A 13,023-nucleotide genomic window follows, 5' to 3' on the forward strand; every position below is an offset into this window, starting at 1 on the left:
TCCCTCTCTCGCTGTGTCTCTCTCTGTCAAATAAATAAATAAAATCTTTTAAAAAAAAATAAATAAATAAAAAAAATAAAATAAATATGTCTCTGGGGCGCCTGGGTGGCTCAGTCATTAAGCATATGCCTTCGGCTCAGGTCATGATCCCAGGGTCCTGGGATTGAGCCCCGCATCAGGCTCCCTACTTGGCGGGAAGCCTGCTTCTCCCTCCCACTCCCTCTGCTTGTGTTCCCTCTCTTGCTGTGTCTCTCTCTGTCAAATAAATAAAATCTTAAAAAATAAATAAATAAAATAAATATGTCTCTTGGGCGCCTGGGTGGCTCAGTTGGTTAGGCGACTGCCTTCGGCTCAGGTCATGATCCTGGAGTCCCTGGATCGAGTCCCGCATCGGGCTCCCTGCTCGGCAGGGAGTCTGCTTCTCCCGCTGACCCTCCCCCCTCTCATGCTCTCTCTATCTCATTCTCTCTCAAATAAATGAATAAAGTCTTTTAAAAAAAAAAAAAATAAATAAATATGTCTCTTATATACTTCATGACCCCTGACAAGTGTCTTCCAAAAGGAGGTATTTAATATGACAGTTTTCATTTCTTTCATCGTGAATAGGAATTTTCCATCAGATGTTTTAGAAGTGGCAGTAGAGGTCAGAATTGGATGTTTGTGAAATATCACTCCTCTGGCTTTTTGAACTTTTCAGTTATCATGTCTGATAAAAGCAGAGAGAGTATATTGAAAGATTAAAATGATACACCCCTGCTGTTCTTCCCTCATTTACCAACCCAAACCATGATTTAGCTCAGCACTACTGAAGGCAGTTAACAATAACAGCATGGTTGTTCTGGCTAACATCTTCAAACATCTAAACAACAAATTATTTTAGATTAGACATGAGGAACACCTTCCTAACCATATGGTATGTTTTAAGGAGAGGCTAGAGAGGGATTAGATATAGTGCAGTTTTCTTCAAGGGTTTTGTATGGTGTATATAGTACATGAGGAATCAACTGACAGTCAGCTTACTTTGTCTCTCATAGACTTTTTTTTAAATTAATGGACCTGGTGATTTAAAGAGAGGCTTCAGGAATACTAGACTCACCTAAGGATTACATTTCCTTGTTATTTTGGATAGCATCTTGAGAATCTTTGGGATGCAGCGGATACCCTTGTATGGCTGCCAGGATACATGTCACTTAAATGACCTCATGTTAAAAAATATGGTTTGCTCTAATGTTTATGAAGTATTTAATACCATCTATATGAGGTTATTTATTATGCATTGCTAACATAAATAATATTCTGTGGCTGCTGAGAGCTTGCAACCTAAATGAAAAACATCTGAATGAAATTCAGAAATGCCCAGTGTTAGCTCTTAAAGGTTTTACCTTGTTTGGGGAGGGATGGTGGTAGGTCTGTTGTATTGGAGAGATTGGTAAAATGGAGACAACTTTAAGTAGTATAGATGTAAACTCCTGCATTGAGTTTATAATTTTAACTTTCCTTAGAAAAATTAATACTAAGTTTTCTCAAAATAAAATTTAGCACTTAGTGTGGTATTAGACACACTTGGTATATGATTAAATAGTTAATACATTATAACTTCTGGAGTAGAAAGAGAAATTAATTTGGCAGCATTTATGACATTTAAAATATTAAGGTCCAAGTAAGTAGAAATTCTTAGTATAATTAATTTTGTTTAGCATAATAGTCTACATTTTGTTTTCTCTTAAGAGCATTACAGCATTGTGAAGGATTGATTCAGCAGTATAATCGTGCTGAGAACAGCATATGCTTACCTGACAGTAAGCCTCTGCCTCACCAGAATGTAACCAACCACGTGGGCAAAGCAGTAGAAGACTGCATGAGGGCCATCATTGGGGTATTGCTCAATTTAACTAATGATAATGGTAAGTAATATTTTCTACATGTATTCTCACTGAAAGCCTGTATATTACATGCAAAAACAAGTTAATTCCCCTTGTTTCTTTTCTAATGTAGTGATTTTTTCATTGCCATCATGTAATTCACTTACTCACATATAGATGTAACTACTTTTAGGGGTAGTATTTTTAGGACCAGCCTGGTAGCTTGGTTTGGAAATAGTACAGTCAAAAATATATTTCAATAAAGAAATAGCTATACATTTCTAACTTTTAATATCAATGTTAATGAATATTGGTTATTAGTGTTATATAGAAGAATCAATAACAATTTTCACATTGTTAACATTCCTTATTTCAGAGTGGGGCAGTACCAAAACGGGAGAACAGGATGGCTTGATTGGCACAGCAATGAACTGTGTGCTTCAGGTTCCAAAGTACCTACCTCAGGAGCAGAGATTTGATATTCGAGTGCTGGTGAGTTGGAGTGACTGTTTCATGAAGGAGTATTTGATCTATTGAGATGAAAAAAATTTCATCTTTGTTTTGGGTTTAGGAACCAACTATTTGATACATTGTGGATTTCACTGGATTCCTTGTGAACATACCTTATTGTACAAAAGAGAGCTATGAAGGGTTCTGTGCAAAAATTAAAAGAACTAAAAGTAGTGATTTTTAAAAAGTGGTGAAATCATTGGGAAGACCATTATCTTACATACTGGTTTTTAACCATTTAGTGGGTGGTAGAACACTGATTAGGTTTCTAGCTGCCAACAAAAGTTATGTATATTGTGTTGATGTGCTTTTAATTCCCACCTGTGGTAATAAGCATGTTTTAATTTTTGTAGGGCTTAGGTCTACTGATAAATCTAGTGGAGTATAGTGCTCGGAATCGGCACTGTCTTGTCAACATGGAAACATCATGTTCTTTTGATTCTTCCCTCTGTAGTGGAGAAGGAGATGATAGTTTAAGGATAGCTGGACAAATTCATGCCGTTCAGGCTTTAGTGCAGGTAAGGAACAACTTCAAAACAAGCTAACACCTTCAGTTTTTTGCATTGTCCAACTTCTTCATCAGTTGCACCTCCCTCCTCCCTTTGTGTGTGTGTATGTGTCTGTCTCTCACCCTTATCAGTTCACTGAGAAGTAGGTACATTGGGTTAGAATTTATACCTTTCTGTCCTTTACTGCATTGACAGTTAACTGTAATAATCACTCGTTAGGCATTGATAGTGAAAAAGAGAAACAGGCATATTTGTTGATAAATCAAAAGATTATTGGTAACAAATTGGGAATCAAGTCCCATCCCCAATCCCGTGCAGTTCAGGTCCTTCAAGCATTTACTTCCTGGTCTGATCTGTGTCTAGTACTTTGTGTTCCTAAGTATTGGGCCATACTTTTCCCCTTTTTGGGGGTGAGGGAATACTTTTCAAAGTATGTTTGTGGAGTAATTTCCTGGCTTAAGAATTGTGTCGGGGGTGCCTGCATGGCTCAGTCAGTAAAGCATCTGCCTTTGGCTCAGGTCATGATCCCAGAGCCTTGGGATCGACCCCAGCATCAGGCTCCCTGCCCAGTGGGGAGTCTGCTTCTCCCTCTCCCTCTGCTCCCCCCACTTCGTGCTCTCTCTCAAATACATGAATAAAATCTTAAAAAAAAAAAAATTGTATCAGAGTATGTATATTTAAAATTTGATGTGTCGGATGTTACAAGAAACTGATAAATTATTGGACACTAAAAAAAAAAAATTTTTTTTTTTAAATAAAAATTGAGGGACACCTAGGTGGCTCAGTTGGTTGAGTGTCTGCCTTCAGCTCAGGTCATGATCCCAGGGTTCTGGGATCAAGTCCACATCGGGCTCCTTGCTCAGTGGGGAGCCTGGTTCTCCCTCTGCCTGCTATTCCCCCTGCTGCTCCCCCTGCTTGTGCGTTCTCTCTCTGACAAATAAAATAGAAATCTTTAAAAAAACTAAAGATAAAATTGATATCTCTGTGGGGTACCTGGCTGGCTCAGTTGGAGGAGCATGTGCTCTTGATCTCAGAGTTACGAGCTCAAACCCCACATTGAGTGTAGAGATTAAATAATCTTTTAAAAAATGAAAATAAAAATTGATGTCACCTGATCCCAGCCAGTAAACATAGTCTCTCTCCTCAGTTTACACTTTTCCCAAAAAACTGCATGTGAGTTTTTGTTTCTTGATAATGGTGGGCATTGTAGTTTTTAACTTTTTTTCCCAATCTAATAGGTTCCTAACTACCTTTGTTATTTCTTTCCTTAAATGACAATTTGCATATGTTCAGAATTGGTAATGAACTGTCCATTTTATTGTTTCTGAAACCTTTGCTACCCTGTTAATCCTTTTGGCCTTTTTGAAACTAGTAATCCTTGAAAGAAGTAACCCACAACAGCTTGATCTTTTCCTGAGTCATAACTAGGACCCCATCATTCTCTTCTCAAATACTTTGAACTCAGGAGTTCTTTTATACTATTAAAAATTATTAGGGACTCCAGAGAATTTTTGTTTATGTGTGTTCAATCTATTGATATTTACTGAATTTGAAATCAAAACTGAGAAAATTATAAAACAAAGACACTCCTTCCATTAGCCATCAGAGCAGTAACATAATCACATAGTATGTAGATCCTGGAAAACACTATACACTCAAGAGAGAATGAAAGAAGTGAATATTATTATGAATATGAGTTTGACCTCACAGATTCTACAAAGGGGTTTTGGGGATCCCAAAATTTTAAGAAATTTTAATACCACTTTTATATAAAGCTCAAATTTTATTTTCTTAAGGATATTAAAGTTTATATACCACTCTTCGCTATGCTCAGCAAACTTTTGAGGTCTGCTTGGCATTTGATTTTCAGGTAGTTGTTTTTAGTAACTTGGAGTTTTTCCCAAATCCTGTCAATAAATGCTTTCCATACATTCAGCTCTGTACCAGCACAAGGAAAATTAAGTACATGAAAGCAAGGAATCCAGTGGTTCCCTTTTGACTTAGTTGTCACTGTGTTCTTCCATTGTTAATAATATTACTCGAGGTCCAGTTCTGAGTCCTCTTGAGACCTTTTGCTTTTTATTTTTACTGGTGCTTGTTTATCTATTTTTTTTATTTATTTATTTTTTTTTATCTCTTTATTTTTTTAATATCTACCTATCTATGAGAGAGAGCCAGCCAACAGGGTGGGTGGCGGAGAGGGGCAGAGGGAGAGAGAGAATTTTTTTTTTTAAGATTTTATTTACTTACTTGTCAGAGAGAGAGCACAAGCAGGGGGAGTGGCAGGCAGAGGGAGAAGCAGGCTCCCTGCTGAGCAAGGAGCCTGATGTGGGAGTCAGTCCCAGGACCTTCGGATCATGACCCAAGCCGAAGGCAGCCTCTTAACCGACTGAGCCACTCAGGCATCCCTTGTTTATCTCTTTAAATTTCTTTTTAAAGAGGCCATGTTGCTTTTCCCCAATATTATGTAGTTTTATTTAGTGTCTTTTCTTTCTTAATTTATTTAGTTTGCTCAGTCTTTAAAAATTTTTTTTACATCAAGTTTGTAATTTTTGCTTGAAATATCCTGTCATTATCCAATTTAAGGGCAAGTGTTAAGATTTGCATTCTTACAAACAGAATGCCTGTATCATTAGTAGATACATTTAGTTTACTTGATTGAATCCCAGCAGCATTTATACTTTCCTTTTTGCCTTCAGTTGGTTGTAGAGCAAACGCTTTTCTTGTTAACTTACCCCTTTTAACCAGATAGCATGCTTCTTAGGGTTAGTGATTTTAAAAGCAAACATACCTTATATTTGGGTACATACATGTTGCTTGGTGTTCTTTTAATAATCTTCAAAAATAATTTTTATCAGCTTTTCCTTGAGCGAGAACGAGCAGCCCAGTTGGCAGAAAGTAAAACAGATGAATTGATCAAAGATGCTCCCACCACTCAGCATGATAAGAGTGGAGAGTGGCAAGAGACAAGTGGAGAAATACAGTGGGTATCAACTGAAAAGACTGATGGTACAGAAGAGAAACATAAGAAGGAGGAGGACGATGAAGAACTTGACCTCAATAAAGGTACATTTATTTTAAGTCATGTATTCAAATTGAAAATGTTTTCTCCCTCTGAAACTTTAATTCATGTGTTGTCATAATCTTGCTATTCTTTTTTTTTTTTAATGATTTTACTTATTTATTTGACAGCGAGAGTAAGCACACAAGCACGGGGGAGCAGCAGAGGGAAAGGGAGAAGCAGGCTTCCCGCTGAGCAGGGAGCCTGATGCAGGGCTCGATCCCAGGACCCTGAGATCATGACCCGAGCCAAAGGCAGTCGCTTAACCCACTGAGCCACTCAGGCGCCCTTTGCTATTCTTTTATGGCCTCTCGAGTTCAGTGCAGACAAGCTTTAGTATTTTTTTTTTTTTTTAAGATTTTATTTATTTGACAGAGACACCGCGAGAAAGAGGGAACGCAAGCAGAGGGAGTGGGAGGGAGAAGCAGGTTTCCTGCTAAGCAAGGATCCTGATGTGGGGCTCGATCCCAGGATCCCGGGATCATGACCTGAGCCGAAGGCAGATGCTTAACAACTGAGCCACCCAGGCGCCCCCAAGCTTTAGTATTTCAGTGCTCATAGATAGGAGTTCTTTGCTGGCTTCCTAGCAGTGAGGAAGGTGCATGTGCAGTGCCGGAAAAGTCTCCCTTTCCTTCCTGCTCTGGCCTTTCATTACTCACCTGAAAAGAGAGTGGTTGAACAGTAGGACTCCTAAAGGTTTTTACAGTTTTGAAATTTTGAGATTCCTGTATAAGCCTCACTTTATAAATTGAGATCTGTTTTTTTTTTTTCTTTTTAAGATTTTATTTGTTTGAGAGAGAGCATGAGTGGGGGAGCTGGGTTGGGCAGAGGGAGAGGGAGAAGCAGATTCCTCGCTGATCAGGGAGCCTGATGGTGGGACTCGATCCCAGGATCCTGGGATCATGACCTGAACTGAAGGCAGATGCTTAACCAACTAAGCCACCCAGGCACCCTAAATTGAGATCTGTTATCATATTACCATAAATTACAGTAATAGTTCCTTTTTTTAAAGATTGATTTAATGTTGTTAGTCTCCATACAGTACATCATTAGTTTTTGATGTAGTGTTCCATGATTCATTGTTTGCATATAACACCCAATGCTCCATGCAATACGTGCCCTCCTTAATACCCATCACTGGGCTAACCAATCCCCCCACCCCCCTCCCCTCTAAAACCCTCAATTTGATTCCCGGAGTCCATAGTCTCTCATGGTTCATTACGGTAGTAGTTCTCAAATGGTATGTAGTAGCTTGCAAGCACAGTAAGGAATACACTGAAGGAGACATTACATTTATTATCTGTTGTCAGCAACTGGTATTGGATTACTGTTTATGCAAGTACTACAGGATAGCCATTTGTCACTCAAGTTACGAAATTATATGTTTAGCCTCACGAAGCTAGGAAGGAAGCACGTCCCAGCAAATGTCTTTTTCTGAGCCTAGTCTCTTTCTCTTACGCCCACTTTTCCACTAATGCTATTAGTTCTAATATTGTAAGAAATTGCTGTTCCTTTTTCTAAGTGTTCATGTTCCCTTTGGAATAGTATTTTTGGTTGCTTAGCAGTCTTTTTTAATAACCACTCTATTGGGGTATGTGTTAGCTTATGAGGACTGCTGTAACAAAGTACTGTAGACTGAGTGGCTTAAACAACAGTTCTGGAGGATCAGCGTGTCAGGGTTGGTCTCAGGCTTGTCTCTCCAAGCTTGGATTGTAGGTGGCCATCTTTGCCTATCTTTTTAGATAGTCTTCCCTCTATGTATATCTTTGTTCTAATCTCCTGTTATGAGGATGGCAGACAGATTAGGACCCCACCCCAGTGACCTCATTTAAACTACCTCTTTAATTTAACACCCAATCTAAGTGTAAACATACCCTGAGGTACTGGGGGTTAGGAGTTCAGCATATGCAGGGGGTGGGGCCATAGTTCAGTCCATAACAAGGTAAAATTCACCCTTTGGAAGTGAACAATTGAGTAGTTTTCAGTACATTCACAAGCTTGTGCAACCATCAACACTGTGTAATTTCAGAACATTTTCATCACCCCCAAAAGAAACCCCATACCCATTTAGCAGCCATTACTCCCTGTTCTCCCCTCCCCAGCCAGTGGCAACCACTAATTCTGTCTCTGGATTTGCCTTATTTTGGACATTTCATGTAAATGGAATAATATGTAGCCCTTTGTGACTGGCTTCTTTCACTTAGCCTAATGTTTTCCAGGTTCATTCCTGTTGTAACATGTTACTAGTACTTAATTCCTTTTTATAGCCAAATATTCCATTGTAGGTATGTACCACACTTTATCTAGTTATCAGTTAATGGATGTTTGGGTTGTGTCCACCTGTGGCTCTTATGAATGATGCTGCTGTGACATAGCATTCATGTACAAGTTTTTATGTGAACATATATTTTCACTTCTCTTGGGTGAAAGTGATGGATTATTTAACTCAGTGTTTAACATTTTAAGGAACTACCATACTCTTTTCCAAAATGACTGCTTCATTTTACATTCCTACTGGCCATGTTAAAGGGTTCTGGTTTCTCCAAATCCTTACAAATAGTTATTTGTCTTTTTTATTTTAGCCATCCTAGTGGGTGTGAAGGTATATGTCACTTGATTGGCAGTTCCCCGTTGAATAAATGGTGTCAAGCATGTTTTCACGTGCTTCGTGCTTATTGCTCATTTACATATCTCCGTTGCCTCTTCACTTTTTTGATGGTGTCTTTTGAAACACAGAAGTTTGTTTGATGTTCGGTTTATCTAATTTTGTCACTTTTGGTTTTGGTGTGGTATCTAAGAAGCCATTTCATAACCCGAGGTCATAAAGATTTAGTCCTTTATTTTTGTTTAAGAGTAGTTTTATGGTTTTTGTGCTTATATTAAGGTCCCTCGTTCATTTGCATAATTTTTTGTTCATTTGTGTGGATATCCCATTTTCCTAGCACCATCTATCAATGTTTAAGGAGTTCTGAAGAAAAGATAACTAACAGAATTGTTGGTGTTCTGGGTGGGGTTGTTTTTTTGTTGTTATTTTGGTTTTGGTAATACACTGTAACAGTTTTGTGTTTAAATATTCTCAGCCCTTCAGCATGCTGGCAAACACATGGAGGATTGCATTGTGGCCTCATACACAGCGCTACTTCTTGGGTGTCTCTGCCAGGAGAGTCCAGTAAGTAATAGTTCAGTATTGTTTTATGTGTCTTAAAAAGATTGCATTGTGACAACTTTGTACCATTACCTAATTAACTTATGTATTACTTTATTTTCCCCCTCATGTTAAAACTTTCAAATATTTGGTAAACTTTTTTATAATTGTTTATTTTTTTTTATTTGGTAAACTTTTAAAGGTACATTCTAAAATTAGGAGTAATTGGGTTTAATGAGAAAGTTTTTGATTGATGGATGAATTGATTCACATGGCTTTGGTTGAAGTAAAAGCATAATACAAAACCTGTGCTCAGCTGGCTTAAGATGGAAAAGCGTAGTCTCAGTGATACTATCAAGGACTCAGAAAATTTATCTTTAGACCCTACTGTCCTCTGCATGTTGTCTTGTACTAGGTCTCCTCCTGGCCCTATGCTGTCTGTGGCTGCATGTCTCATCTAGTTAAATAATGTCCAACAGAAGAAGGTGGCTTCTTGTCTGTTTCTTTTTAAGAGCAGTGCTCTTTCCCCCTAGGATCCCTCCACACTCACTGCGCCAAGTAGACTTCCCCTTATCTTGGCCAGCATTGGCTCACATGGCTTTTGTTTGAACCACTTGCTGGCAAGGAAAATGGGATTACTATGTGAAGATTTAGATTATGATGATGTAAGTAGAAGTATTAGTGTCCAGTTGGTGGGGCTGAGTCAGCACGGAAGCGGACAGTTCTGGCTACTGGGACGGTCATTGGGAGGACTTTCTTAGGGAAAGGTCTAGTGGAAGAGCCAGATTTTAAAATGAAAACTTTAAAGTTCTTTTCCTTAGGAACCAAGGGCATTCAGGAGGCAAGAATGGAAGTCTATTCTGTAGTGAAAGGGTTAGCTTCTCTTTTGTGGTGTTTGGTTTTTTCTGACTCCCTATCTGTCTCTTCCATATTTATATTATAGTCAAGCTCTGATCTAAATGCACAGTAGCCTGCTCCACTGTGGCCCTTACTGGCACCACGGCTTTCAGGAACAAGACCAGAGTTCTCATCATGGCTGTGCAGGCCCTGCAGGATCTTTATCCCCTTTCCTGGAATTTTCAGCTCAGTCCTTTTCCTTATTTCCTTAAATTCAGAGATTTTAAGGGCAAAGGGGAAAGAATGGGCATACTATTTAAATTTAATGATTTTTAGGTATTCTATTTTGCACACACCCTAGTTTCGGGTATGTTCTTAAATAATGGGTCTAGACATTAACATATGATACTAGCACATGTGATTTATCTTTGGCCATTTTTCTCATGTAAATAAATTCCTATTCATATGTCTCTCTTAAGATTTTATTTATCTAATTGACAGGGAGAGAGAGAGAGAGACAGCATGAGAGGGAATACAAGCAGGGGGAGTGGGAGAGGAAGAAGCAGGCTTCCGGCTGAGCAGGGACCCCGATGCGGGGCTCGATCCCAGGATCCTGGGATCATGACCTGAGCCGAAGGCAGTCGCTTAACCAACTGAGCCACCCAGGCGCCCCTGTCTCTCTTCTCTAAAGAGATCATAGGGTCCTTAAGTTCTGGGCAGTGTTGTGAATTTGTAGAACTCTAGATGTCTTTTTTTTTTTTTTTTTAAGATTTTATTTATTTGACAGAGAGAGACACAGCGAGAGAGGGGAACACAAGCAGGGGGAGTGGGAGAGGGAGAAGCAGGCTCCCGGCCGAGCAGGGAGCCCGATGCGGGGCTTGATCCCAGGACCCTGGGATCATGACCTGAGCCGAAGGCAGACGCTCAACGACTGAGCCACCCAGGCGCCCCTCTAGATGTCTTTATTGCCTTGGGGTGGGGTCATTATTAACCCCAAAAAACTAGTTGATACATAAATTGTAAAGGAAATTGATTTGCTGAATAGTGTAAGTGGAAGAGAGACGAGAAAGCAGGTGGTTGTACCAAATGCTGCTTTATGGTAAAGGGCTGCATGCTTAGGAAGCCCAGGGGATTGGGTCTTCTTCCATTGCACACCATGCATCTGGTGCATTGCAGTGGTCAGTCTCCTCACTGGTCTTTGTCTTTCCTGCTCTCTTGAATCCATTCCTGAAATCTTGGACACTACCACCACAGCTAACTTCGCAAAGAGCACATCTGATCACTACTCTTACCAGTCTTCTTGGCTTTCCATCATTTAGGGAATCACCACTTTGTTTACTACTACAAGTAAAACTTGTTAAAACTGCTTCTACTTTTTCTAAATCTGTCATACCTGTTGGGTATTTTCTAAATTGCCCAAATAAGCTGTGCCATTTCTCATTTTCTTTTTTTTTTTAAGTAATCTCTATACCCAGTGTGGGGCTTGAACTCACAAATCTGAGATTGAGTTGCATGCTTTTCCGAAAGAGCCCCTCTCATTTTTTCTTTTTGTACCTGCTGTTCTCTGTTTAAAAACACATGCTATGACTGTCCTTCCCATGCCCCAGCCACTGTATGTTGCATTCTGTAGAGTATTGATAAAAAAGGGTTTGATTATTGAGGGTTTCACTGAAAACCTAGGGTCTAATCATTGATTTTGTATCATAGCAATGCACTTTTCTACTGAACAGCCTTCATAGCCCCCATATTCCTACCATCGTGCTGTCATGCTGCCTTCCTGGAAATTGTTTTTTAAAGACTTTTTTTTTTTTTTAAGATTTTATTTATTTATTTGACAGAGAGAGACACAGCGAGAGAGGGAACACAAGCAGGGGGAGTGGGAGAGGGAGAAGCAGGCTCCCCCGCTGAGCTGGGAGCCCGAAGTGGGGCTCGATCCCAGGACCCTGGGATCATGACCTGAGCCGAAGGCAGACGCTCAGCGACTGAGCCACCCAGGTGCCCCTAAAGACATTCTTAAATCCAGCTTTCCTTTAGCTCTGTAGTTTCCATCGGGATTGCCCTTATAACATTCACCACTTCAGTATATTTTTTAAGCATTTTGTAAAATCTCTGTGTTTTAGCTGCAGTGTTAACTCAGTAGGAGTAAATTTGCACTCCACCTCACAGCTGGGGATGGGTAGTGGCTTTTGGTGGGAACGTGGCTCACTTAGAATATGGGTGATTGATATTGCATAATTACTTTAGTAACGTTTATTAGATCTTTTCTGAAACTGTATTCATACTATTTTGTTTCTTTATAATTGCAAAAGTATGCTGACAAGAATTTTAAAAAAAGGGAGAGGGAGGGGTGCTTGGGTGGCTTAGTCAGTTGAGCCTTCTACTCTTGATTTTGGCTCCGGTCATGATCTTGATCCAGATCAAAGCCCCCACCCCCCCACCCCCTCCACTCACCCCCACCCCTGGTCAGGCTCCACGCTGGGCATGGAGCCTGATTAAGATTTTCTCTCTCTCTCTCCCCCCCACCTCAAAAAAATAAATAAGGGAGAGAGGGGACCAGTGGCAAATTCCTTAAAAGCATAATATGTAGTCTTTTTCCCTGCCCCCAGCAACAAAAATCAGAAACTCCTCCCGCCTTGTGGCCTAAAACTCAGGACAAATTTTCTTTTGTGCTTTTTTGATGTAGGTGAACATACTTAAAAGAGCCTTTCCTTTTATTATTTATCTTTAAAACATTGAAAAAATACATTGAAATAGAAAAGGATTTTAAGCAAGTTATATATTTTCCATGTGGCAGATTGGTTATATATATACATAGTGCTCTCTCCTGGCATTGCTGACATTCTCTCATGAAACTAGATTATCTTTGGAAAGATCTAGTTAATTCCTGGCCTACATAAGAACATGAGGATTTTTGTTACTCCATAAGCACCTTGGGTACATTCTCAATTTCCCCCTCCTTTTCTTTTTTTTTTTTAAAGATTTTTTTTTTTTTTAATTTATTTATTTGAGACAGAGAGAATGAGAGAGAGAGAGCACATGAGAGGGGGGAGGGTCAGAGGCAGAAGCAGGCTCCCTGCCGAGCAGGGAGCCCGATGCGGG

The 13,023-nt window shown here is 39.6% G+C and overlaps 2 protein-coding genes across 2 annotated transcripts in view; one reads left to right on the forward strand and one right to left on the reverse strand.

The window, feature by feature from the left end:
• Nucleotides 1-13,023, reverse strand: part of LDB3 (LIM domain binding 3) — a gene marked incomplete at its 5' end in the record, with an annotated part of 321,917 nt that overhangs the window by 202,247 nt on the left and 106,647 nt on the right. The window lies entirely within an intron of this gene.
• The window catches only part of WAPL (WAPL cohesin release factor), a 72,658-nt gene that overhangs the window by 56,486 nt on the left and 3,149 nt on the right, over nucleotides 1-13,023 (forward strand). Inside the window, exons 12-16 of the mRNA XM_081822794.1 lie at nucleotides 1,729-1,904; nucleotides 2,239-2,354; nucleotides 2,726-2,890; nucleotides 5,740-5,947; nucleotides 9,023-9,111. Coding sequence (XP_081678920.1) covers nucleotides 1,729-1,904; nucleotides 2,239-2,354; nucleotides 2,726-2,890; nucleotides 5,740-5,947; nucleotides 9,023-9,111 — 754 coding nt within the window. The remainder of the gene's footprint in view (nucleotides 1-1,728; nucleotides 1,905-2,238; nucleotides 2,355-2,725; nucleotides 2,891-5,739; nucleotides 5,948-9,022; nucleotides 9,112-13,023) is intronic.

Source organism: Leptonychotes weddellii, chromosome 6, assembly GCF_054177405.1.
Source record: "Leptonychotes weddellii isolate Sample4059 chromosome 6, ASM5417740v2, whole genome shotgun sequence".
NCBI lineage: Eukaryota > Metazoa > Chordata > Mammalia > Carnivora > Phocidae > Leptonychotes > Leptonychotes weddellii.